We start from the raw sequence: 27,994 nt of genomic DNA on the forward strand, positions 1-27,994 counted from the left end.
ATGAATGAAATTGTCTGTGATGTTCTAAAGTGTTTTTTCAGGACTGTAATATTAATGGCTGATCCTTAGGATAGGTCATCAATATCTGATCTGTTGGGGTCTGACACCTGGTATAGCTGCATAGAGGGGCCGTAGCCCATGCTGGAGACCCACATCCCCTTCATTATTTACCCAGGCACAGCGCCGTACATTTTGTAGTGGCTGTGCCCGCTACTGTAGCTCACAGCAGTTACATCCCATTCAAAAGAAAGGGACTGAGCTGCAGTACCAAGCACTGCCACAACCAAATGTGAGGCGTTGTGCCCGGATAAATAATGAAGAGGACTGGAGACTGGAGCGCCTCTTGATACTGCTGACTGGCAGTCCTGCCGCTGATCAGCTATCGATGGCCTATCTTAAAGATAGGCCATCAATTATGGCGCTGGAAAACCCATTTAATTATGTTTTAGCTAATGAGAACACTATAGCCATTCATCTCTGAACCCAAACACTTGTTTATGCCCAGTAAGTTTGGTTACATTCAATTCCTTGCTGCATTTACATTCAAAGAGCAACTCCAGTCACATAAGGAAAAGTTTATATTTTTGTCTATATTATAGTAGTTATATTCTTGACCATAGGGGGCAGTATTGTAGTATTTATATTCTTGTCCATAGGTGGCAGTATTACAGTAGTTATATCAGGGCCGGCAAACGTGGAAATTGCCCAAGGCTCTATTTTTCCTAGGTACCCCTGTGTACTGTCAGTTCCAATAGTTGGTCAGAGCATTCATTTGCATTCAGCTCTTTACCCAGCAATAGAGAGGACTGTGCATCTGTAAAATCGCAACACACCGTCCTCCATGTCTCCTGTTCTCCATTGATTTGTATGGTCAGTGCTGGGGAGGAAGCTTTCTGTAACAGCAGGACCTCACAAGAAACTCTTTTACAACCCTAGACCACCAGGGACTTTACCATTAACACCTTCACATGTATACGACAGCGTTATTAGGGCACTACATAGTAGTATTGTTTGGATACTGTATGGAGGTATTATATATGCATTGTATGGCGGTATTATTTATACATTGTATGGAGGTATTATTTATGCATTGTATGGAGGTATTATTTATACATTGTATGGAGGTATTATTTATACATTGTATGGAGGTATTATTTATGCATTGTATGGAGGTATTATTTATACATTGTATGGAGGTATTATTTATACATTGTATGGAGGTATTATTTATACATTGTATGGAGGTATTATTTATGCATTGTATGGAGGTATTGTTTATACATTGTATGGAGGTATTATTTATGCATTGTATGGCGGTATTATTTATACATTGTATGGAGGTATTATTTTATCTATGCAGCTTTTAAAATTATGAGAAAAACTGCCAAAGTAAATTTTTTAAATATCACCGTCCAAATTAGAAATGTATGATTGATATTAATATAAATTGTGGCTGGAGTTGCCCTTTATCTCGTTGGTTCACACCATGCACAGTGCAGGAATACCAGACTTCCGGGTACTTGTATGCCTTGCATCTAAAGTTACACCCTTTGTACTACTGCCTGAAATAAAAAGGATTTATTTAAACTAAATTCTAATCTAATTGTGTCATTATTGGCCAAGTGCTAAACGTTGCTGCTTTCTACTTTCCTATCCTTAGGATAATTATTATTACATGCTGCGCCGGCCCTTTAAATGAATGTCCGTCCATGTAATACATGTCCGTGCTGAGTCCGCCAGCGCTGGAGCCTCTCTTGGTCAACAGCTCTTTGCTTTTGCTAACATTGGTGGGTTCAGAGAAGAGGTCCCCATATATTACATAGTTACATAGTTACATAGTTAGTACGGCTGAAAAAAGACACATGTCCATCAAGTTCAACCAAGGGAAGGGAAAAGGGAAGGAAAAATTTCTACACATAGGAGCTAATATTTTTTTGTTCTAGGAAATTATCTAACCCTTTTTTGCAGCATCTACTGTCCCTGCTGTGACGGCTCCTGCGGTAGACTATTCCATAGATTCACAGTTCTCACTGTAAAGAAGCCTTGTCGCCTCTGCAGCTTGAACCTTTTTTTCTCCAGACGGAGGGAGTGCCCCCTTGTTTTTTGAGGGGGTTTTACAAGGAACAGGATTTGACCATATTTTTTGTATGTGCCATTAATATATTTATATAAGTTAATCATGTCCCCCCTTAGTCGTCTTTTTTCAAGGCTAAATAGGTTTAATTCTTTCAATCTTTCCTCATAACTTAAATTCTCCATGCCCCTAATTAGCTTCGTTGCTCTTCTTTGTATTTTTTCCAACTCCAGGGCATCCTTTCTATGAACTGGAGCCCAGAACTGGACTGCATATTCTAGATGAGGCCTCACTAATGCTTTGTAAAGTGGTAATATTACATCCCTGTCCCGCGAGTCCATTCCTCTTTTAATACACGACAATATCCTGCTGGCCTTTGAAGCAGCTGATTGACACTGCATGCTGTTATTGAGTTTATGATTTACAAGTACACCCAGATCCTTCTCAACAAGTGAATCCGCCAGTGTAGCTCCCCCTAGGACATATGATGCATGCAGGTTGTTGGTACCCAGATGCATAACTTTACATTTATCTACATTAAACTTCATCTGCCAAGTGGACGCCCAAACACTTAGTTTGTTTAAATCTGCCTGTAATTCATGAACATCTTCCATAGTCTGAACTATATTGCATAGCTTGGTGTCATCTGCAAAAATAGAAATAGTGCTATATGACGTTCATATGCCGGAATAGGTCCCTTTTACTACATACCAAGAAAATAATTGTGGTCCACCGGCTTCTGTTTTCTGCCTTTTTTTTTTTTTACTTTGGTGTCATCCTTGCCCTTTTTCATAAAAAAACATGTTCAGGATGCGACACATGAAGAATGGACACGAGACCTTACACGAAGGCATGCTCATTGTGCTCGGTATATATGCAGGAGTAACCTGATAATCATTTTCTCTCATTACTTGTATTTTAAAATCATCCTGTCCCTCCTGCAATGGAAATGATCTCTGCATGCACTGATATCCTGCAAATTTTGTGCTTCTACACATAAAACCATATGAGCAAGCAGAGCTGCAGTGTAAAGCATGGAGAACATATAGCTGCGTGAAAAAGGAAGCTGATTTCTGATTACAATAGACAAGCTACAGTCACTGATGATAGCTAATATAGCAGCACTAAAAATCAGGCATTAGAAAATAAATAACAAGAAAGAATTGCCCATAGAAAGTCATATATACAACAAGACATCTGCTTTCACAACATAGAAATATATAAAAAATAAATTACGATTGAACAGATATCAACATTCACCTCTGTTATTCCCATGGTCTGGATGTGATTGAATGATTGAACTGGAAAAAGCGCAAATGCATCACATTGCTGCCGGCAATGTCACGTCAGTGTCTGTCTATAGATCAGCCATGCAGACTCAGAGCAGTAACATACTTTTCCCCAACCCATCAACTCTACAGCATAGCCCACGGCGACAGGCAGTTATTTCATATCACAATTTGCTGTCATTGTTTAACATTAAAGGAAATATTTTTACGGAAAACTTTATTAAATTTCTTATCATAAAAAAAATTAACCCCCCCTCATATTCCGTCTCATTAACTCTGGGCATAATATAAAATCTGCTGTGAGATGTCCCACTTTTTCCGAATGGTGGCCATAGACGTAACAAAATTCATTATCTTACCGTTAATATGGTACTAAAATCATTGTTTCTGATTTATAGAAATGTGTAGGAGGAGGAGGAGGAGAAGTTAGCTACTTCCTTCCTCATTGATATAACTATTGATTTACACTTTCAAGCATTCCTTGTTTTTCAACAAATTAGAATGAGGACTATAATCGTACAAATCTTTGCACAGGGATAAACCACTAGTAAGACCTGAGAAAGGGACAGAGAGTGACCCGGTGACAGAGAGATCAGCCCAATGAAAGCTAATATGGTTGCCAATGGTAGATGTCAGACACCAATTTCCTGTCTTGGAAGAGCCAATAAGTTGGGTGCTGCTATAGGTGTTTGTTATATAATATGTCTGATGCTGCTTGGACCAAACAGGGGTGTTTCTTGGGCCCTGCTGCTTTTGCAAGCCCTTCATACACCAGACCAGGGGCAGATGTACCATCTGTGCAGTTGCACAGGGGCTCAGTAGGTGAAGGGGTTCACAGTCATGGGATGTATTTTATGTGAAATTGAAAGCTTTTATTGTAGTGTATAAGACCTCAAAGTTTATGGACTACATAATGATAGCTGAGCAGTAGTTTTATAATACTGGCCAGCAGGGGGAGGTGTACAGATCAGGAAGGGGCAAAATTGTAAGGGTATGTGCACACACACTAATTACGTCCGTAATTGACGGACATATTTCGGCCGCAAGTACCGGACCGAACACAGTGCAGGGAGCCGGGCTCCTAGCATCATACTTATGTACGATGCTAGGAGTCCCTGCCTCGCTGCGAGACAACTGTCCCGTACTGTAATCATGTTTTCAGTACGGGACAGTAGTTCCACGGAGAGGCAGGGACTCCTAGCATCGTACATAAGTATGATGCTAGGAGCCCGGCTCCCTGCACTGTGTTCGGTCCGGTACTTGCGGCCGAAATACGTCCGTCAATTACGGACGTAATTAGTGTGTGTGCACATACCCTAACAAAGCGAAATTGTAATGCGATTTTTTTACATTATTATTTTTTCTGCATATATGTCTCCTATCTGGAAGAGGTAGTTGGCGACCAATATGACCGTGACCACTATTCCATGGCCTACTGCAGTTGTCACCCAGCTTTCCTACAGCACGGAGCGGCAAATCTGTCTAATTATGGGTTACACTGTGACAAAGGCCATTTTGGTCGTCAGTCATGTTTCCAAAAAGCAAAGATAGAAGAGGACGACTCTTATTTATTAGTGATTTCTTTTTCTTTTTTTAGGGGAATTGATCTTTGTCTGACTTAGAAAACCCATTTTCAAATACCCTTTTAGGGAAATCTAAGTTAATAGAAAGTCTTTCATCTGGAAACGACATCAATTCACCAGAGTGAAGTGCTTCTCTCTCTTTCTGGAGGACCCAGCATGCCAGTGCAACACATAGAAAGCCCTTATTTTCAATAGGATGCTGTGTAATACTTTGTTTCCCCTGTGGGGTCGCTGCAAAAATATTGAACACATGCTGTTTGGTGCCCCCCACTGATTACAGCTGATCACTGGAGATAATTTTGTGATTAGTTCTTTTTCGGGTGACCCTTTAGCAAAGAACCCCCTTGAACCTATTTTGTGATATTATGACACTTTATAAGGATCATACAATTTACATATGAATTTATTGAATTAGGAGTATTTTCTTATCATCGCTATAAATCACCATGAAAAACAATAAAACTTTGCTGAATAAAATTTTTTTCAGATTAAGGCCTTGTTCACACCGCCGTCAGAGGCTCCGTTAGGACTCTCCGTCGGCAATCCTGTCAGATTTGACGGGAAGAATGGTGCTGCATTCTGAAAATATACCATAAAGGAACGCGACTGTAATGCCCATGGCCACAGAACGTCGGGATTACTCACCCCCTGACGGCCGCAGCAATGGATCCGTGAGCACTGGCCCGCATCTCCTCCTCAGGAGACGACAGCGCTCACTTCCGCTTCGTTCTACTGTGTCCCGTAGGGTGCGCGCGCACACACGCTCGTGCCCGGCCTTAAAGGGCCAGCAAGCGCACATGAAGAAAATCATTAATTAGCCCATACTCACCCTGGACTATAAGAAGGGCTCTGCCCCTTACTTCATTGCCTGAGCGTTGTTGTGTTTACCCGTATTAGTCTTTGCAAATGGTCCCTTAGTGTTTTCCAGTTCCCAGTGTTCCCGTTCCTGCTACCTGTATACCGTGCTACCTTGTTCCTGTGCCCTAGAGAGCTGGAGTCACGTTGTGCCACCGTTCACGTTTGCTGTGTTACACCACGCCTGGTGTCTGCAGCCAAGGTCCCATCCGAGCCTAGCCATCGCTGCTGTCTGAGTTACCACAGGTACCCTTACTCGGACTATAGACATTGACTTGGTACACTGTTTGGCCAGCTGCTATCCCGCTACGGCGGTACGGTCCAGTGGGTTCACGTACCCACAGATCGTGACAGCGACAGACCCTATTATAAGTCAATGGGATCTGTCGGGCGCCGGTGATATCCGTCCTGAGATGGATCTGGTTATAATGGTAAACCACGACACAAGTGTGAACATAGCCTAACAAAATATAAAGTGTAAAATTTATTAGATCTATTGTCAGCCAAGGCATTCACTCAGACGACCTCATCCGGCTCAGCTCGCACAATGTCAGCTATTAAAGGGTAAACTTCCAGGTTCAGATAAGCGTTAGTCTTAGGTAACAGTGAGACGTTGTTCAAAGTACAGACACCTGTCCGCAGGAGAAAACATAAGGAATGTCCCCAGCTGCAGGTCCAGGGGGCATTTAATTTGGAAGCCATGTACCTGGTAGACCACTACGGTAGGTCCATACCCTCCTACTAGCAAGTTAGAGTGTTATTAGGGTAAATATGTTTTTCTTTTGTTTTTTAAGATCGATAATTGAATGTAAAATAGACTCACGTCTGAGGTGACCAATGAAAAAATGTCATGATTGCGTAGACTGTAATAGACCGGAGCGGATCTTATACAATTTCATATACTGAGAATGACCCCCATACTTGCCATTAGCCAATTTCCTTCCACTCTCACCAATCAATTATTATAAGATCAAGGACTGAATGTTTGCATTAATTGATTGTGATCAATACGAGTGGGACATTTTATTTATTTTATATATTTATATAGCGCCAACATATTCCGCAGCGCTGTACAGATTGTCATTACTCACTGTCCCTCGTGGCGCTCAAAATCGAAACGATGACCATAATGTGGAGGCATGTCCGATAAATACTCTGATCTATGGAAATCTGTTCCAAATGATCGTCCTTTTACCATAAACTTGTGGATCTAAACTCCCAGCTGATGGCTGTCAGGGCCTGCTGAGTGTTGTAGTTTCGCAACAGAGCCACAGGTTGGAGATCACGGCCATAGACGTAACTTATATTTGCCAGCATTGCTATGAGGCAGATTCATTACCAATGTCAGAGTGCCCCCATAAGCAGCGTCAGAGTGTGCCCCACTAACACAGCCAGAGTGCCCCTATAGACAATGCCAGCCAGAGTGCCCCCAAAAGTGTCAGGCAGAGAATGTCCCCATAAATAATGTAAGCCGGAGTCCCCCCATTACGGCCGCAAAACATGTACACCGTATACGGCTGCCATTGACGGCCATTACAAAAACATATACCACATGGTATAGAAACGTCTGCCACGCCATATTTTGTTGCGACTTCAAAAAAAAATTTCATTAACGGTAATTGGAGACAGACCCTAAAAACAAGTAACACAATTTTTATGTATAAAAATTTTGATAATGAGGAGAGTTTTATTATTTATTTTTTGTAAAAATGATCATGTATTTCATTTGCCATTTTGTCCATAGCAGTGACTCAGATACTACGCATGCGTATTGCCACTCTGTTGAATGGGCAGTAGCCATACGCTAGTGTCGTAAAGAGCTGTAAGAGCGCATGCGTGGTCTAGGCTGGCCCTAGAATCCCGACGTTCCGCCTTCCTTCGGTTTACGCATGCGCGGACTGTGTTGTCAGGGGTGACGTGTCCCGGTGACAGCCTGGCAGGAAGTGGCGGAGCTCGTATCAGGGAGTCGTAAAGATGCTGAAGAAGTTCGATAAGAAGGACGAGGAGTCCGGTGAGAGTGCGAGACGAGGGTCGGGGGTTGACGGGGGACTGAGGCCGAAGCCTGTGTGCAGGTGCACAGGTCAATCACGGCTGCTTCAGCGGTGGGTGTGTGGGCTCCAGGCCTTGTAACCGCACGGAGGGAACGGTCTCCTGAAGTCAAGAGAATATATCTAAGGCTGACTGTTTCCTACTGACACAGGGGACTACAAATCCCATCATGCCTTGTAAACTAGGCCTCCGAGGGCATGCTGGGACTTGTAGTGCCGCACCCTCTGTCGAGTCATTGGCTGCACATTAGCGGTTTCTGGGGTTTTCTGACACTAGGAAGGCCCCATAGAACTTTCTCTCCCCCCCCCCCCATAATAAAATAATAGACTTTGTAATGAAGACACGTCCCATAAAGACAACTCCTATCTATATGCCCCATTAGGACATATGGACGTTGTGGGGGAAGTGAGAGGGGCCTGTCCGTCCGTTCTTCTATTACATGGAGTCTCATATAAACGTTCATCACATGACCAGCGCGGAGTCCGGGGCATTGCAGCACGCCACATCATCGTTGTCCTGAGTGTCAATACGGGGGGCGGGGGGTCCTAGTTGCCCCACTTTCTGTTTGGTACTGAGCCGCGACACCCGATTTCTCACCACCTGCCCCAAATTTACCGGAATCTTTGCTGCTGACTTTTATATTTTAGTGTAAAGTTTCTGCGTCCGATCTCGACAGATTTCCGCCCCCTGATACTTTGTGTCTCTATTGCCCTCTGCAGAGGAACAAGTCCTATGAATAAAGTTCAGTCCAGAGCTGCATTCATACTTCTGCAGACTTCAGGGATGAATTCTCCCAGCATTCCCTGGCTGTTCAGTGTCTGCACAGCTTGTTCTTGTGATTTACATTGAGGGAAGGGTTGTCTATGTGGGGACGTAGCTAAAGAGGGGAGGGGGAGCTGTCAGAGGGGAGCAGCAGCGACTCTGCCTTGACCAAAGTATTTAGATACAGGACAGAGAACCGAGTCTTGACTCCAGGTGAAGGAAAGTCTCGCTGCAGCTCTACCAGGCGCTGTATCTGATATAGGAAAGATTTCCCCCGAGAATTACGGGAGCTCAGATAAGTTCTTGGGGGAGTCTGAAAACGCTTGTGACCGCGTCGTAGCCGATTCAACTGAAACAAAGTTACATCACCGTAAAATCCTGTCTCTCTAAAATGCACCCGTGTTATGGCAGAGTAGAGTCTTTAGGGTCTGTTCACATAGAGGTTTTTTTTTTTGTGCTGATTTTGGCGTTAAAACCAAGTGGGAATCCACGCCAAAAAACGCCCCAAATCACCCTCGATGGGAGGCAGAGGCATCTTTTTTTCCCTGGTGGCTGTTGTCCGCCCGGGGGGAAAAAATAAAGCACCGTTCTCTTTCTTTGAGCGGTTTCCGCCTCGGACCTCTTATTGAAATAAATGGGTGGCGCTCGATTCAGAGCGTTTTTGTTGCGTTTTTTTCCTGCAGTCCTTGCATTTAATTCAATGGTCGCGGGCAAAAAGACGCAGAAAAATAAGTGTTAAAACAACGCTGGCAGTTCAAAATCTTGAGGCAGATTTTTTCTCTGCCTGCAAAAACTCTGTGTGAACTTGGCCATAAAGGGATTGTACCTGAATCGACAATTATCATCTATCCACAGGATAGGTGATAACTGACTGATCTTTGAGGACCACTGCTGGGACCCCACTAATCGGGAGAAATGGGGTCCCAACCTCCCCCGTTCCTCCTCACTGCTCGACCGCAGTGAGGAGGACGTTGAATGGAGCGCAGGTCGAGCATTTGTGCTGCTGCTCTATTCAAAGTCTATGGGAATAACGGAAACCGCGTGAGTCCCATAGACATTGAACAGAGCGGCGGGCCCATGCTCAACCATTGCTCTATTCAAGCTTCTCACTGCGGTCAAGCAGTGAGGAGGAACGGGGGTTGCAGGACCCCCATTCTCACCAATAGTGGGGTCCCAGCAGTGGGCCCCCCCCAAGATCAGACAATTATCACAGGATAGGTGATAATTCTTGATTCTGGTACAACCTCTTGGCGACAGACACCAGAATCACGGTTTGTTGTTCATCTCAAGTCACAAAAAATGTAATAAAAAGGGATCAAAAAGTCTTTATGTACCCCAAAATGGTACCAATGAAAAGGTCAACGTGTCCCGCAAAAAACAAGCGGTCACACAGCTCAGTCGATGGAAAAATTTAATATGGAGGCAGTTTTTTTTTTTTTTTTGCACATAAGTATAAAACTTTAAAAAAAAATATATATATATATAGCTTTACTATCTCCATAATAGTACTGACCTGCAAAATAAGGTTTTGCAGGTCAGTACGATTATGGAGATACTAAAGCTATATCTTTTTTTTTTGTTAAAAGTTTTATTATGCACAAAAAAAAAATGCCTCCATATTACATTTTTTCATCGACTGAGCTGTGTGACAGCTTGTTTTTTGCAGGACACGTTGACCTTTTCAATACTGGACAGTAAACACCATATAAATTAAATTCTAAAAACCACGGTGGAACTCCTGTTTTATTTTTTCCCATCCCCTCCCACCAACACAAAAAAATGAATAAAAGTTATTCTATACGTTATATGTACTGCACGATGATGCCATTAAAATACTAGTCGGCCCATAAAATAAAATAAAACAAGCCCTTATACGGCTACTTAGTTAAAAATAAATATAAAAACTTCATGGCTCTTGGAAGGAGGGGATGAAGAAAAAAAATCGCTGCGTCCTGAAGGCCAAAATTGTCCGTCCACTTTACTATGCGCACTGCAAATTCCAAGTGATTAACCCATAGACCGTGCGGTTTTCTGCTGTTTTTTTTTACAGTGATTATTCTTGTTTCTGTGATTTCAGGTGGTGGCTCTAATCCTTTCCAGCACTTGGAGAAAAGTGCAGTCCTCCAGGAGGTGAGTCTTATGTAGTTTCTCAAGCAAGTACCAGTCCGGAAACCGATTAACCTAAGCGAGAAACCCACGCAATCACCGGGAAAACATGGACTCTTCATGATGCATATGATTCTTTATTCTGATACAAACCCATGACTCAAGTAACGCCAACCAGAGATCAGAAGTGCTGCTACTGTCTAATATCCTCTACGTTTCAATTACCATTTTTAAGATCTCTGCTTGCTCACAGAAAATTCAAACTTTTTATTTATTTTTTTACATTCAGAAACTTTAAAACCGTCCTGCTCATACAGGTGCACAGCTCGTTACATGAGACAGAGCTCGGATAAAGAGTCCTACACCGGTATGATTAGGACAGGTTTTAAGCCTCTGGATGTAAATAAGAAAGATTTGATTCAGCAAGAAGAGGTTTTGAAAATGGTTAGAAGATAAAACTTGTGATTGACATAAAACTGGGAAACTCCTTTTAATTTTGATCAGGAGGGCATAAGATCCTCGTGGTTTTTGTTGCCACGTGGGACCAACCTTTAAGAAAAATGAAGGTCAATTTCCAATCACAACTATACTCTTCTCATTGCTTGTTATGTTATTAATTGTAGGCTCGTTTGTTTAATGAGACTCCCATCAACCCCCGAAAATGTGCCCACATCTTGACCAAGATCCTGTACCTAATAAACCAGGTACGTTAATCATAGTACATTCAATGCTATAGGCGTATATCTTCACCAATGTAATCCCCTGTTATTGGAGCGATACGTGACTGTAAACTATATATACACAATGGGCGAGATTAAAAGGGTTGTCGAGTTTAGAAAACCCACTTTCATACACCCTATTAGGGTATTTATAGTTAATATGGGGGGGGGGGGGTTCCTCTGTTCAGGATCCTCATCTCTTGGCCAGAGTCGAGAGCGGTTACATAGGGGGCATCTATCGCTCTGGAGGACTTGTCCTGTTCTACGTTACATAGACAACACAATGATATAAATGGACACTGTGTAATGCTTCATTTCCCCTGTGGTGGTGCTGCAGGGAAATTAAATACTTACTGGCGAGTTTCTCCACAGATAACGGGATCGCTGGGGATCCCAACAGGGAAACACTTTTTTTTTCGATCAGCTTAATGGCAAGGGATCCTTTTGACAAGTAGGGATTATCCACAGTGGAGTGCCCCTTTAATAAACAAACACAGCAAAAAAAAAGTGGAGGAGTTGCTCATAGTGACCAATCCGATCACTGCTTTAATCTACCATAGGGAAAAATAAGAACTGGATTCTGATTGTTTGTTTGCTTTGGGTAACACCTCCATTTTTCCTATGCTTTATTTTAAATAATTCTCCCCTATTATAATTCCCCACCATCCCTAAGCTGTGTTCTCTCTATATATTTGGTAGCTACATCGGGCTTCTCTCTTTCTTTGTAGGGTGAGCACATGGGAGCCACCGAAGCAACAGAAGCTTTCTTTGCCATGACCAAATTGTTCCAGTCGAATGATGTAAGTGATCCCTTCAATTTTAATTGTATGCCATGCAAATCCTGTTTTTTTTTTTTTTTTTTTTTTTTTTTTTTTTTTTGGTATTTCATTACTATCCCTGGTAATATTTAAGGTTTGTAGTTGAATGGGTTTTTTTTTCTGTAATTTCAAACTTAAATTTTTTTTTATATTTTTTTACATATTCTGTCATCCACCAACAGAGAACTGTAAAACAATTCAGTATTTTCAAGATCTCTGCTTTCTGTCAGTGAATTTAAAGACTACGAGCCTGTCTTGATAATGTTACACTGACATAGGTGCAGGGCTTGATACTAGTGAGCGTTGGTTGATACATTGTAACAAGTCGTGCAGCTCTATTGGTTGGATGCGATCATGCCCGTTTTTCTTCCTCTGGATGTAAACAAGAATGTTTCCATTCACGGATAGCAAAAAGAGATCTTGAAAATGATGACTAATTAAAACCCAAAGTATATTAGAAAATTGCAGAACTTTTCATTACACAACGATAGACACCAATGAGCCCGGTACAGAAGGTCAGCAAGCCCGGCAAACACCATGTACCTGGTGGCCCTCAAGGACCTCGGCTTTCGCAATACCTAATCGAGGATCCAAAACCTTAAACGGGGTCATTGTTATACTGGATGTATCAATGCGTATAGGTCGCTGTGTTTTGTGTATTCATGCAGAATGTAAATTAGAAAGTTGCAGAAGTTTTTATTGCAAATTTAATAAATTCCGGTTAAATTTGATCATGTTTTTCTCCCAGCCGACCCTGCGCAGAATGTGCTACATCACTATAAAGGAGATGGCGAGTATCTCCGAGGACGTGATCATTGTCACCAGTAGGTGAGTTCAGGCGTCTAATGTGATACATAGTTTAGACCTTTTTTAGTTCTAAAATTCACACATTTTAATATAATCTTTGGTGGAGATTATTGATTGATGTTTTGCTTGCAGTTTAACCAAAGACATGACCGGGAAAGATGACGGCTACAGAGGTCCAGCGGTGCGAGCCTTGTGTAAAATCACAGATGTAAGTCGCATTTCCCGCCAGTCCACTTTTTTTTTCTTTAAGCTAAACAGTGGAAGACGGTATCTGGTATAATGCTATGTCTGTATGTATTCAGAGCACCATGCTGCAGGCCATCGAACGCTACATGAAACAGGCGATCGTGGACAAAGTGCCAAGTGTATCCAGCTCCGCTCTGGTCTCTTCTCTGGTACGTTTTAAAATCCTACTAGAAAAGGCACACGGGTTTTATTGCAGAGTTATGGGTTAGAAAATTGCGCCAGCGTGTGCTTCATATTTCATAAAGCCTTTGCTTCTTCGTTATCTGCATAACAAATCCTAAAGGACGTTATTCAGATCCTTTTTAATTGACCGGTCCCTTGATGATGAGATGACTGCAGGAGTTCCCGCTGCAGAGGGAATGTAGAATTTTTATGGTGCCCATTGAAATCAATAGGCCGTCCGTGTTGTGCATGGATAAGGCTGAGTTTACATCTGTGTCGTCAATTCCATCATAGGAGCAGAAAAACTAAACGACGGAGTGCCTTATGTCGTATGACTGACGCCCAACGGACCCTGTAGACTTATACTAAGGTCCGTCGGCTTTCGTCATGGTGTTTGTGGTTTAGACGGGAAGAATAGGCCGCATGCTGCGTTGTTCTTCCCATCAAATATGATGAATCTGCTCCTGACGGAGCCTCCAACACAGATGTGAGCATAGCCTAAGACCGATTCCTCCAGAGACACCGCCACAACTTTCCACTCTGGCTAATAGGAGGTCCAGGCGGAGGACACCCCTCTATGACAATGTGAATAGGGGTTGTTTAAAGCATGCAACCCATTTACAGCCCATTTACATGTTGCAATCTTCTTACACTAACGATAACTCCCGAAACTCTTACGACAATAAGATGGAAATTTCCATGATTACAACTATGTTATATACTACACACAATGTCACCCCCATATTCAGTAATACTAGTTATACAATCAATTTTCATAAACGATTAAGAATATTATAATAGTTCATCACTGATCAAAACGATATTGGGAAGTTATTACGAATGCTTAGATCTTAGCGGTTATTGATAAGTGGGCATTTACAGCTAGCAAAAACAAACTTGGGCCTCGTTTACTTCTGCGTCGGGACTCCGTTCGTGGATTTAGTCTGAGCTTTCCAGCCGGGGATCCCATGAACAGAATCCAAATGGAAACCATACGTTTTCCGTTTGCATCACCATTGATTTCAATGGTGACTGATCCGGTGCAAATGGTTTCCGTTTGTCACCGTTGTTTAAGGGTTCCGTCGTTTTTACAGAATCAATATCGTAGTCGACTGCGCTATTCATTCCGTCAAAACGACGGAACCCTTACACAATGGGGAAAAACGGAAACAATTTGCACCGGATCTGTCACCATTGAAACCTGTTTGGATTCCGTTCGTGGGTTCCCCTGACGGAAAGCTCAGATGGAACCCATGAACGGAGCCCTGACGCAGATGTGAACTAAGCCTAAAAAGGGTATTCCCATCTCCGACAATAATGGCATAGCCACAGGATATGCCATAAGTGACTGATCGGTGCAGATCCCACCTCTAGGACACGCACCTTATCCTGTGGATATGCCATAAATGTCTGACATGAGAAGACCAATTTTAAGAAATGCGTAAGGTTGTATAATCCTTACTCTCAACTATGTGTTTAACCCCCTCAGCACTTGCTGAAGACAAGTTTTGATGTAGTGAAGCGCTGGGTCAATGAAGCACAGGAAGCTGCCTCCAGTGACAACATCATGGTGCAGGTGAGCTGTGGGTGTAGCTGCGTTCCCACAATGCTTGTCCTCAAATAATAACACTCTCCTTTCCGGCATCTTCCCAGTACCACGCTCTTGGGTTGCTGTATCATGTCCGTAAGAACGATCGCCTCTCCGTCAACAAGATGCTGAGTAAGTTCATGCGTCATGGCCTGAAGTCTCCATTCGCCTACTGTATGATGATTCGAGTGGCCAGCAAACTCCTGGAGGAGGAAGATGGAAAGTAAGAGGCTCCGTCATTGAGTACATGGTTGGTTCCTGTATACTAAGTTGTAAGGATCGATAGTAACTTTTATATTCTATTCCAGCCGGGACAGTCCCTTGTTTGATTTCATTGAGAGCTGCCTGAGAAACAAGCATGAAATGGTCGTTTATGAAGCTGCTTCTGCCATCGTTAACCTGCCCTCCTGCACTGCCAAAGAGCTGGCTCCTGCGGTGTCCGGTGAGAATTATTACTAGGGTTATAACATAGGCTGCTCAATATTTAATGATTGCAATGCTGCTGTGTGCCCAGTGTGGTCCTCCTTGGTTTTCATATTCATTTGGTGCTCAGTCTTTTAATAGCCACTTTGTGATCATCATTCTTCTTATCATTCATTATTCATATAGCGCTTACAGTCTGCACAGCGCTGTACAGAGAATGCACTCACATCATGGGGCTTGCAAGCTAATTTCCTTCTCGGGCTTTTGTACACAAATATGATACAAGCCATTTCTATAGGCAGAGGTTCCCTAACACTGCATCTCAAACCTGACAGATTGCAGCCCCTAGAAGCCTCCCCAATTCCCGTCCGGTTTGGAGGGGTTTCAGTTCTTCAGATGTCTGTGGTGCTTTGTCTAGTGACATATTTAGAAGGATTTACATTAGTGGGGGCTGTCATTTTCTTAGTTGTGTCTAGTTGACATATCTGAGGCAATTTGTTGATAATGAATTCATAACCACAAATCCTTTTAGATAAAATCTGATAGCAGGTGTACTCAAAACTATACGACTGGTCCTGGACAACCCCTTTAACATATTTGCTCTTCCAAAACCAGCACCAGACCTATGCACAGGTTGTGTGTGGTATTGCAGCTCAGCTCTATTTACTTCAATAGAACTGAGCTGCAATATGAGACGTAACACAACCCATGGACAGGTGTGCCACTGTTCTTGGAAGAAAGCAACCATGTTTTTTTTAAATCCTGGACAGTTACTGTATGAGACACGTGCATCAATATTTGCAATGATCAGACATCTTGCAGTGTATGCCCCTTTAATAAGGTTGACACGTCTACGACCACCTTTGATTCAATGACTTCCTGAAAGTATATACCAAGTTAACCTATAACTTGCACTACAATGTAAGCAGCACCAGAGTATTGATTATACATGCAGCCAGTTCTTTCCGCTTCAGCAGTAATTTCCTAGAATAAAGCTTTTGTCTTACCTCAATAATTTTTTTTTCTTCAGTGTTACAGCTGTTTTGCAGTTCTCCTAAAGCCGCCCTCCGCTATGCTGCAGTCAGAACACTCAACAAGGTACTGTGCCCCTAACCCTATTATCATTCACTGATTAAAGTTAAAAGGGTATTTCTAAAGGACCTATTACACCGGACAACTTTTGGCCGGTGCAACGAGCGCCGATCAACGAGACCGCTCGTTGATCGGTGCTCGTTTGCTCCTTTCACAAGGAGCGGTGTATGGGGACGAGCGATCGTTACTCTGATCGCTCGTCCCCATACATTATTATCAGGTCAGCAGCGTGTCTCCCTGTTTACACAGAGAGATAAGCTGCCGACAACGATAATATTTCAGGTTTTCTTTAAACTATACGATCAGCAGACGAACGAGCGTTTGCTCATTCATCTGCTGATTGCTGCCCTTTTTACACAGGGCAATTATCGGCAACGAGTATTATATTAACGCTCGTCTGCCCGATAATTGCCCAGTGTAAAAAGGCCTTAACTTAGACCTTTAAGGCAAGCTGACGATTCTAGGCGGGGACTAGTGGAGAGGGGGCTATGACCCTCCCTCCAGTAGTCCCTGCCTGGAATCTGCTGCCACCGCACCAGGTGAAACTGGGGTCAGGTGACTCCTGTTCACTATGGGTGCAGGTGCCATAAATGTCTATGTTGGGGATACCCATTTAAGGCTGGATTCACACGAGCATGTTACGTCCGTAAAGGACGGAACGTATTTCGGCCGGAAGTCCCGGACCGAACACACTGCAGGGAGCCGGGCTCCTAGCATCATAGTTATGTACGACGCTAGGAGTCCCTGCCTCTCCGTGGAACTACTGTCCCGTACTGAAAACATGATTACAGTACGGGACAGTTGTCCTGCAGCGAGGCAGGGACTCCTAGCATCGTACGTAACTATGATGCTAGGAGCCCGGCTCCCTGCAGTGTGTTCGGTCCGGGACTTGCGACCGAAATACGTTCCGTCCATTACGGACGTAACCCGCTCGTGTGAACCCAGCCTAAGGGTTCTCTGGAAAACCTCCAGCAATAACCTCTTCAGTGCATTGTAATATAAAACTAATCACCTGACACCACAGAAACAATTTCTGCAGGATTAGGCGAGGTTCATGCTGTGATTGGACACTAAATTTGGTTTGTAGGTGAGATTCCCACAACCTGTACATTGACTTCTATTAGCCAGGCCTATGCCATGCGTTTGACCACTATACATCAATACGCTTTTCTATATAACTTACTATACATCACTGATACCGGTAGAAGGTGAAAAACAAATTGTGGCTGTTGCATGTAGTTGGAATTCTCATTTAGATAGACACATTTTTTCACAACAAATAACTTCATGAATGTATTATAGTGTTCATCATTTTTAAGTTCTATGTGTATTCTGTTCTGACCTACCTATCTGGTTTGTTACAGGTGGCCATGAAACATCCATCTGCTGTAACTGCCTGCAACTTGGACTTAGAGAATCTGGTGACAGACTCCAACCGTAGTATTGCCACCTTGGCAATCACCACGCTGCTGAAGACTGGCAGCGAGAGCAGCATTGACCGACTCATGAAACAGATCTCCTCTTTCATGTCTGAAATCTCCGATGAGTTCAAGGTGTGAATCATAACCTCAATTGTTACTAAGGGTGTATTCACACGTGCAGGTATTTGGTTTTTTTTACGCAATTTTTGAAGCCAAAACCCGGAGTGGATTCAAATCCGAGAAGAAGCATCTGTCCTACTTTCTCTCCCTTTATGATACATACCTGGTATTGGCTTCAAAAACTGCATCTAAAAACCTGATCAAAACCTGCATGTGTGAAGCCACCCTAGTGGAAGCATTAACCTCGTCTGTGACTGATATCGGATGCCGACAATAAATACAAATGGGGCAGAATTTTATAGAAATATTTCCTTTTGGATTCTTCATATCCATTGATATTTGGACCTATAAAAAATCTCTCTTAAAGGAACTATCTATAAACGAACATGCTCGGGTGGACTGTGCCTGTTCAGGTTTGTGCTGGAGGGAGGTCATAGTGCGACAGTCCCAGTGCCTGTTGGGGAACCGACAGTTAACGTCACCGAGTCATCCAAGTTGAAAGGGTTTTCAATGATGTTGTTTTGCTGATTCTAAGGATTAATGCAAGGAGTCCTGGAGCGCCCTTTCTCTGAAGAACCCGACATAGCGCCGCCTCGGCCCCATTCATACGAACATGGGTAGTGCTGTGTTGGGTACTGCAGTGAAGAGGCCAAAGTGGCTACTCCCAACAAGCACTCCGACCCCTTTCTTTCTGCTGATTGGTGGGTTTTGGCCCCCTCTGGTCACACATTGATGGGTTACCAAAGGTTAGATCATCAATGTTATATCCTGGAAAAGCAATAAATGGCCATACTAGACTGAGAAGGAAATTATTGTCATTTATAGCTGTACATTTGAATTTAATTTTTGTAATACTTCATATATTTGTGTCTTGTTTTCTAGGTGGTGGTTGTACAAGCGATCAATGCTCTGTGTCACAAGTATCCTCGTAAGCATTCCATCATGATGAACTTCCTGTTCACAATGCTCAGGGAAGAGGTACGATCATATTGTGTTGCTGAAAGTTTAACCATTACATAGTTCTCTGCTGTAAATTGATAGGATTTCATTGGTCCGTATTTATTTAGGAATATTGAATATTTTACTTGCCTGTTTATCACAATTGCATATTAATTGCAATCTCTTCAAACGAAGGGCGGCTTTGAGTATAAGAGAGCCATAGTCGACTGTATCATCAGTATCATTGAAGAGAATCCAGAAAGCAAAGAGACTGGACTGTCCCATCTGTGCGAGTTCATAGAGGACTGTGAGTTCACTGTTCTGGCCACCCGAATCCTCCACCTCCTGGGACAGGAAGGACCCAGAACCAGCAGTCCGTCTAAATACATCCGCTTCATTTACAACAGAGTTATACTGGAGAACGAGGAGGTTCGAGCAGGTGAGTGTTACACAGGATCTCAGGATTTTGTGGAAATCTTGGCTTTTATTCTGCTATTGATTCTGATTTTCCCATTTTGCTCCGTAGGCGCTGTCAGTGCTTTGGCCAAATTTGGTGCCCAAAATGAAGACATGTTGCCCAGCGTTTTGGTACTGTTGAGAAGGTATGTACATGTATTTTTTCTAGACACTGCGCCTCTCTGGTCATTCTTGGTATTGCAGCATAGTCTCATGCACTTTAACCCCTTCCCGACATCCGCCGTATATATACGGCGCACGCCGGGTGGGGGAATATGGAGCGGGCTCACGGGCTGCGTCCGCTCCATAGAGCGAGTGTAACACACAGCCGACACTTCCGGGTTACGAGCGGGATCACGTTTTAGCGCGATCCCGCTTGTTTAACCCGTTAAATGCTGCTTTCAATACAGATCGCGGAATTTAAATGACTAAAAACAGGGGGGCACGGCTGCCTGGGGGCCTGACTAAGTCCCCCAGGTCCGCCATCTTGGTACTCCTATGAAGCTCTGCCTCCGGCAGGGCTTCATAGGAGACTGTCAGAATCACGATATACTGCAATACATTAGTATTGCAGTATATCGTGCAAGCAATCTGACGATCGCTGGTTGAAGTCCCCTAGGGGGACTAATAAAAAAAGTAAAAATGAGTTAAATAAAGTTGTGGGTTTTTTTGTGTAAAAAAAAATTAAAAGTTCAAAAAACCCCCATTTCCCCCTAGAGCATAGTAAAAAAATTAAACAAATAAACATAATTGGTAACGCTGCGTCCGTAAATGTCTGATTTATCACAATATATCATTATTTAACCCGCACGGTGAACGCCGTAAAAAAAAAAAAAAATGTAAACGCAAGAATCTCTAATTTTTGGTCGACTAATCTCCCACAAAAAATGAAATAAAGTGATCAAACCGTCACATATACCCCAAAATGGTGTTATTAAAAACTACAGCTTATCCCGCAAAAAAATAAGCCCTCATACCACTTAATCGACGGAAAAATAAAAAAGTTACGGCTCTCGGAATTTGGCCAAACAGAATACATTTTCTTTTTTACACTTAGGTTTTTACTTGTAAAATATAGAAAAAACTATATATATTTGTTATCGCCGTAATCGTATTGACCCATCGAATAAAATTAACATGTTTTAATTGCACAGTGAATTCCGTAAAAATGGCGCGCAAAAAACCATGAAATAATTTTTCCCCCGTTTCCGAGTACATTATATGGCAAAGTAAATTGTGCTAAGAAAAACTACAACTCGTCCCGCAAAAAATCAAGCCCTCATAGGACTATATCGACGGAAAAATAAAGGCGTTATGGCTTTTGGAAGGTGGGGAGGAAAAAAACTAAATGGAAAATCGGAAAAAGGGCTGCGGCGTGAAAGGGTTAATGGGGCAAGGACGAGAGTGCCGCTGTTTCTGGGAGGGGGGGGAGCACACACTTTTATTCTTATTTCATACAACCCGTAAACTGTTTCTTGACCTAATGCTAGAGCACTTTCCTATATTACACATTAGGTGAGCAATGTAAGAATTTTCGGTTGTAGTTTCTTACTGACTTGTTTGCTCAATTCCAGGTGTGTAATGGATGATGATAACGAAGTGAGAGACCGAGCTACTTTCTATCTGAACATTTTGGAGCACAGACAAAAGGCCCTGAATTCTTCATACATCCTCAATGGTGTGTTAAACAGGATTATCGATTTCATCTACTTTTCTTGAGAATTACTTGCGGCTTCAGAAGTGGTTGTAACACGTTCAATTCTTCCCTAATCACAGGGTTAACCGTGTCCATCCCAGGATTGGAGCGAGCATTACATCAGTATACGCTGGATCCTTCTGAAAAGCCGTTTGACCTCAAGTCTGTACCATTGGCTACAACACCTATAGCAGAACTGAGAGCGGGTACGTCCTCCAATCACTAGATATAACGTGGCACAATTATTATTGTAAAATTGCTGTTTATTCACCAGTTTTGTCATTCTTCCCACCCTCCAGACTAGTCCGCATGAGAGAAGGAGAAAAAAAAACAATGGCGCAACATAGGGCGTTATCCAGCGATAAGAAGTTGCTATAACCTCTGTCGTTGGTCCGTTTAGTTGTGTAGAAGTGATCAGGGTTTGGATGAAAAATATCACCGGCGCTGCTACTTACTTACAATTGGCAGCACCATAGAAATGAATGGACCCCCACAGGTCAGATATTTATCACCTGTCCAGATGGATTAATAAGGGGTTGCTTTATTAATGTGTAAAATACGGTTTTGAAACCGTATCGCTTTCCCCCTCTGGCGTTATTATGTATGTAACGCCTGAGGAAAGAACCGGTACAGTTATGAAACGCTTATCTTTTACCCTGTATTAATCCATCTGATAAGGAGCAGCACCGACGAATGGTCCTTTTCTCACCCAAACTCTGATCACCCTCCTAAGGCCTCATGCACACGACCGTAGCCATGTGCACGGCCGTGATTTTCGGGTCGGCCGGCTGCAGACTGTCAGCCGCGAGCCGCCCGCAAATCGCGTGCCGTGCACATGGCCGCGGCCATTATTTTCAATGAGCCCGGACCGCAGAAGACGGCCGTAATAGGACATGCCCGTTCTTTATGCGGTGCGGGCTCCCGGACCATGCACGGACCGTAAAAACTACGGTCGTGGGCATGGCCCCATAGAAATGAATGGGGCCGCAATTCTCCCGTGGATTTTCGGGGGAATCTCGGCCGCAAAAGCACGTTCGTGTACATGAAGCCTAAGGCAGATTAGTTGTACGTGGGACCGAACAGTCTTATCCATGGAAGCGCGCTGAAAGGGTTGTCTGAGTTTTAGAAAAAAATGGCGCCAACCTTGTCCATGGACTGGCATTGTAGCTGAGCGCGATTCACTTGTATGGCGTACGGTTGCAATACCAGACACAGACCATACATATGTTGGATTAGTTGTGGTAACACTCTCATTTAAAAAAATAGTAACAAAAAAATCTAAAAAGTAACATGTCAATGATTTATTTGATCTTATCTCTCGTTTATTAGAAAATGTCCTCACCACAGCAGTCCGGCAGCCCGAGAAAGTGGTATCCACCAGGCAGGACATATTCCAAGGTAAGTGAACCTGTAATAAATGACCACCAGAAAACCGGTCCTGCTGCTTTTTCTTACATCAGATTCTTGAGTCTACTTTTTTTTTTTTCTCGGGCTTACAGAACAGTAAAGTTATCTGCTGAAGTTATGTATACGCTCATCTAAGCTATGGTTTATTGAAAGGTCGTTTAAAGTTATACAAAATGAAGTTTGTGTTGTGTAACAAAGTTCTTCAACTTTATTCGAAAACTTTGCAGTTTCAAGATCTATATTTGCTGTCAGTGAACGGAAGCATTCCTTGTTTACAACCTGTCCTAATATCCAATTACAGTGTATCGCAGCCCTCATGTAAAGAGCCGTGCACTTGTGTCAGGCAATTCCAAGAGCTTTCAGTTTCTTGATCTAACCAAAAATGTTTCAATTCACTGGCAGCAAGAGGAGATCTTAAAAATGGAAAATTTATGGTTGCAGACTGTAATTACGATTTATATTAATATGTACGCTTTTACCTTTTCATTGAAGCGTTTTTTCTTTCTTCAGAGCAACTTGCTGCTGTTCCAGAATTTAAGAGCCTCGGCGCCTTATTCAAGTCTTCTCCTGAACCCGCTGCCCTTACTGAATCTGAGACGGAATATGTCGTCCGTTGCACTAAGCACACGTTTGCCAATCACATAGTGTTCCAGGTAAGATTCGCTGGTAGGTTATTGGTTTATACACCATATTATGCCTCATGTCAACATTTGCGCACGTCTTTTACTTTTATAGTTTGACTGCACCAATACGTTAAACGATCAGAACCTGGAGAATGTCACTGTCCAAGTGGAGCCGACAGAGGGGTATGAAGTGATCTGCTGTGTACCCGTGAAGTCTCTGTCCTACAACCACCCAGGAACCTGCTACACTCTGGTCTCCATACCTGAAGAAGACCTCTCTGCATGTAAGGACCGTTTGAGTCTATGGAGGGATGCACGAAAATAGGACATGTTCTATTTTTCAATGGACCCTTCACATGGTCCGTTGAAAGAACGGCCGTGTGAATGGCGCCATTGAAATGCATGCGTCGGTGTGACGTATTCTACATCCGTCTGAATAAGACCTTACTGTTGTGAAAAGACTCCCCTTTTTTTTCTTAATATATTGCTTTTTTTTAATCTGTTCTTTACCTTGTAGATTCTTGCACATTTAGCTGCATGTTGAAGTTTACCGTTAAGGACTGTGATCCTAACACTGGTGAAGCTGATGAGGAGGGTTATGACGATGAGTATGTGGTAAGTAGATGTCAATAAATCACCCCCCAACTGTCCATTATTGGGGCCTCAAACTTACTGCCGGGGTATGAGCCAGTTTAGCAGATCTGCAGTGGAAAGGAGAATCACTACCAATAGGCTGCACACTCTATATTGGCCAGTAGGGGGAGAAGTATTTGGTGGGAGCAGTAGGCTCCAACTAGTTAAAGGACGGGTGTCGCGGGAAAATATTTTTTTATATCAATTAGCTTTTAGTGTTTTATTAAAATAAATGTTATTTATTTGTGTGTTTTTACTTTTTTTTTTTCGTCTAACTTTTACTTCACTATGGGGGCTGCCATTTTTTTTTTTCATCTCTGTATGTGTCGATTAATGACACATAGAGAGATGGAATACGGCACATACAGCCCCATAGAGAATGCGAACGGGAGCCGTTCCATCCACTATAGTGTACGCCGTCTGTGTGGGAACAGCGCATGCGCCGCTCCCACACTATCCAAATGGAAGGTCTTCGGCTGAGCGACATCCGGCGCCATTTTCTTGTGGACCGGAAGCCGCGGCTGAACAGTAAGATTACTACTTCCAGTCGCGACTTCCGGACATGTGTTCAGAAGCGAGCGGAGGGAGTGGACGGACCAGAGGGAGTGGCGGCGGCAGGAGCAGGTAAGTCATGTTTGTGTATGTTTCGTGTTATTACCACTGTATGTTAACCTACTACACTGTGTATTCGCTCAAAAAATGGCGACACACAGTGTAGGAGGATAAAGGAGGGGGGATTGTTTGAGGACACTAGAGCGAGCGTGTCTTCTCAAATTTTGCAGCATAAAGCAATGAGGTTGTTTTACCACATTGCCAATGCTGCAATTTTGGGAATTGCTCCCTCTAGTGACTAGCACAGGGAAATGTTATAAATTAGAATCTAATGTATAATATTTCCTGACTTGTGAAGAAATTAAAAAAATTAGAACAATGTCTAATCATGTATACACTAACTGTTTAACTAAAAAAAAAAAAAAAAAAATTCTAGCGACACATTCCCTTTAAGATGACAGATTGGTCATACTACCTATACACATAGTGGTAGTGTGCTGTGTGTGGTTTTGCCACATTACTGTTGCATGTACGGGCACCCCATGGCAGGTCTTTTGCCAGTATTTGTGGATATCCGAGACCTAGACAAATGATAGCCCCCTTCCTCGATCTGGATCTTTAACGGTAACTGTCACGTCTGTGTCCAGCTGTAGTGATATAAAGTTAATTGTGGTGTAAAATAAGCGATTTGTTTGTCTCCAGCTGGAAGACATTGAGGTGACCGTGGTGGATCACATACAGAAGGTTCTCAAGCCAAACTTTGGAGCAGCTTGGGAAGAGGTGGGAGATGAGTTTGAAAAAGAAGAGACTTTTAATTTATCCACCATCAAAACTTTGGAAGGTAAAACATCCGTCAAGTGTGAACGTGTGGCTTGCTATCCGCCAACTTGCGGCCACTTTGCATCGACATTGACGCATTAATCAAGTGCGAAGACCATGAAATGTCATAGATTTAGATTGATATTTTTGTCCACAGATGCAGTTGGAAACGTAATAAAATTCCTGGGAATGCAGCCATGTGAGAGGTCGGATAAAGTACCAGAGAACAAAAATGCTCACACTCTGTACCTGGCAGGTAAGTCTCCTGAATGGCTGATCATTTATGTATAACGGCATCTCGGGGTATGGACATAGCACTGTATATATCTGTGTCTCTGAGCTTACAGATGCTATATATGTGTTTACCCTAGCAGCGGAGTTGCAGATCTGTACTGATCCTGAGTTACAGCCTGTATTATACTCCAGAGCTGCACCCACAGTATCATACAGAATGTAACTCAGGATCAGTACAGGATAAGTAATATATGTACACAGTGACTCCACCAGCAGAATAGTGAGTGCAGCTCTGGAGTATAATACTGGATATAACTCAGGATCAGTACAGGATAAGTAATGTAATGTATGTACACAGTGACTCCACCAGCAGAATAGTGAGTGCAGCTCTGGAGTATAATACAGGATGTATCTCAGGATCAGTACAGGATAAGTAATGTAATGTATGTACACAGTGACTCCACCAGCAGAATAGTGAGTGCAGCTCTGGAGTATAATACAGGATGTGTCAGGATCAGTACAGGATAAGTAATGTAATGTATGTACACAGTGACTCCACCAGCAGAATAGTGAGTGCAGCTCTGGAGTATAATACAGGATGTAACTCAGGATCAGTACAGGATAAGTAATGTAATGTATGTACACAGTGACTCCACCAGCAGAATAGTGAGTGCAGCTCTGGAGTATAATACAGGATGTAACTCAGGATCAGTACAGGATAAGTAATGTAATGTATGTACACAGTGACTCCACCAGCAGAATAGTGAGTGCAGCTCTGGAGTATAATACAGGATATAACTCAGGATCCGTACAGGATAAGTAATGTATGTACACAGTGACTCCACCAGCAGAATAGTGAGTGCAGCTCTGGAGTATAATACAGGATGTAACTCAGGATCCGTACAGGATAAGTAATGTATGTACACAGTGACTCCACCAGCAGAATAGTGAGTGCAGCTCTGGAGTATAATACAGGATGTAACTCAGGATCAGTACAGGATAAGTAATGTAATGTATGTACACAGTGACTGAACTTATTGTAAAATGTGGACATATGTTTTAACACTACAGTTCTCTTACCGTGAGTCTTTCTGCTTCTTTTGCAGGTGTGTTTCGGGGTGGTCATGACATCTTAGTACGTGCAAAGCTAGTTCTGACAGACACCGTGACTATGCAGGTTACAGCCCGGAGCAAGGAGGAATATCCAGTCGACGCCATCATGGCATCAGTGGGCTAAGAGAAGCAGTCTGCAGAAAGGAGTTACATTGTACAGTACATTAACCCTTTACAGCCAGAGGGTGCCTTGAACATATGGGAACACTACGGCATAGTATATTTCAATCCTCCTGGTATTAAACTGCTCAGACCTTCGGCTGTGGCTTTGCAGTTTACTAGTGATTTACCATAAATATACCGAAAAAAAAAAAAAAAAGTCTGCCTATCTTTTAATAGGTTGACAGGTAAAAACAAATTACTGTCTTTGGGAATCCTGTAATTATTGGTTCTGCTTTTGTAATGAGAGAAAACGTGACGACCTTTTCCTTGCTGATAAATTATTGAGAAGTCTCTAGGTATTGATTTCCGTCTATAGTTACCTGCACACCAGGATATTAGGTATAAGTGCCCCCGTCCTATTTGTGGAGAAATAATGTGCAATACCCAACGTATCCCTAGCGTTACTTTAAGATGTTTCCACCATTTGGCTGAATTGCTGTCTCGGGACATCCATTGGGTAACAGCGGCCAAACCTCGCTGCACAATTAGCACAAAACTCATTTAAAGGGGTATTAACGAGGTTCCTTTAAACATAATATATCCTTTTATCTGTAGGGGATAATCAAGGCGGCGTTAATAAAGAATATATCCTGGACAATACATTATAGGTTGTGTTCATGTATTTTCTGTGAAGGGAACGTTCCTTAAAGCGGTATCCCGCCTGTAGCTATTTGAGCTAGGGGTCTGATCTTGGACTGAACCAATTTCCTAAACGAATAAAGCACCTAAACCCCTTTGATGTTGGACAGAGATTCCCATAGATTATCCCTGGGCACCCTAGAGGTGGGTTGTGTGGATTTTACGGAGCACCCCCCCCCCCCAACACCGCCCATTGAAAATCACTCCAGGTGGGTGAGGGATGATCCCCAGTTCGCAGACCAAGTCTGATCTCTATGGGTGAGTGATTTAGGGTTGGGGATATAAATTCATCTTTAAAGGTACACCGTTTCTGATCCGTTTTTAGAGCACCCTCTCCGTGACCCCAGGGAATGTTTTTTTTTTTTGTATAGCCAAATCTAAGTGTCATTCTTCTTCTGAATAAGTCGGTCTCTGGGGTCTCGGACGATGCACCGCCTTGTGTCGGCTGGGGATGGAGGAATCTTATGGAGATCTGTAACCCGGGATCATATCTGCTCGTGTATTCTGTATACTCAAACTTTTTGCTTTTTTTTTTTTGTATGCAAAATAAGAGAATATTGTGAAATGGCGCAATAAAACAAAGGGTCGAATTCTTCTGTCTCCGTTC

The 27,994-nt window shown here is 42.9% G+C and overlaps 1 protein-coding gene across 1 annotated transcript; it reads left to right on the top strand.

The window, feature by feature from the left end:
- The first annotated feature begins 7,646 nt into the window (after nt 1-7,646).
- On the top strand, nt 7,647-27,977 carry COPG1 (coat protein complex I subunit gamma 1). The gene is made up of 24 exons (XM_075831768.1): nt 7,647-7,812; nt 10,690-10,742; nt 11,342-11,422; nt 12,166-12,237; nt 13,004-13,083; nt 13,195-13,270; nt 13,365-13,457; nt 14,960-15,046; nt 15,124-15,281; nt 15,367-15,500; nt 16,512-16,579; nt 17,938-18,126; nt 18,997-19,092; nt 19,249-19,492; nt 19,580-19,655; nt 21,084-21,187; nt 21,286-21,411; nt 22,535-22,603; nt 23,123-23,265; nt 23,348-23,519; nt 23,753-23,850; nt 25,123-25,261; nt 25,397-25,495; nt 26,580-27,977. Exons 1-24 carry the CDS (start codon nt 7,776-7,778, stop codon nt 26,708-26,710), a joined length of 2,625 nt encoding a protein of 874 aa, XP_075687883.1. The 5' UTR covers nt 7,647-7,775; the 3' UTR covers nt 26,711-27,977.
- Nucleotides 27,978-27,994: the final 17 nt, after the last annotated feature.

The sequence above is a fragment of the Rhinoderma darwinii genome, chromosome 7, assembly GCF_050947455.1.
Source record: "Rhinoderma darwinii isolate aRhiDar2 chromosome 7, aRhiDar2.hap1, whole genome shotgun sequence".
Lineage (NCBI taxonomy): Eukaryota > Metazoa > Chordata > Amphibia > Anura > Rhinodermatidae > Rhinoderma > Rhinoderma darwinii.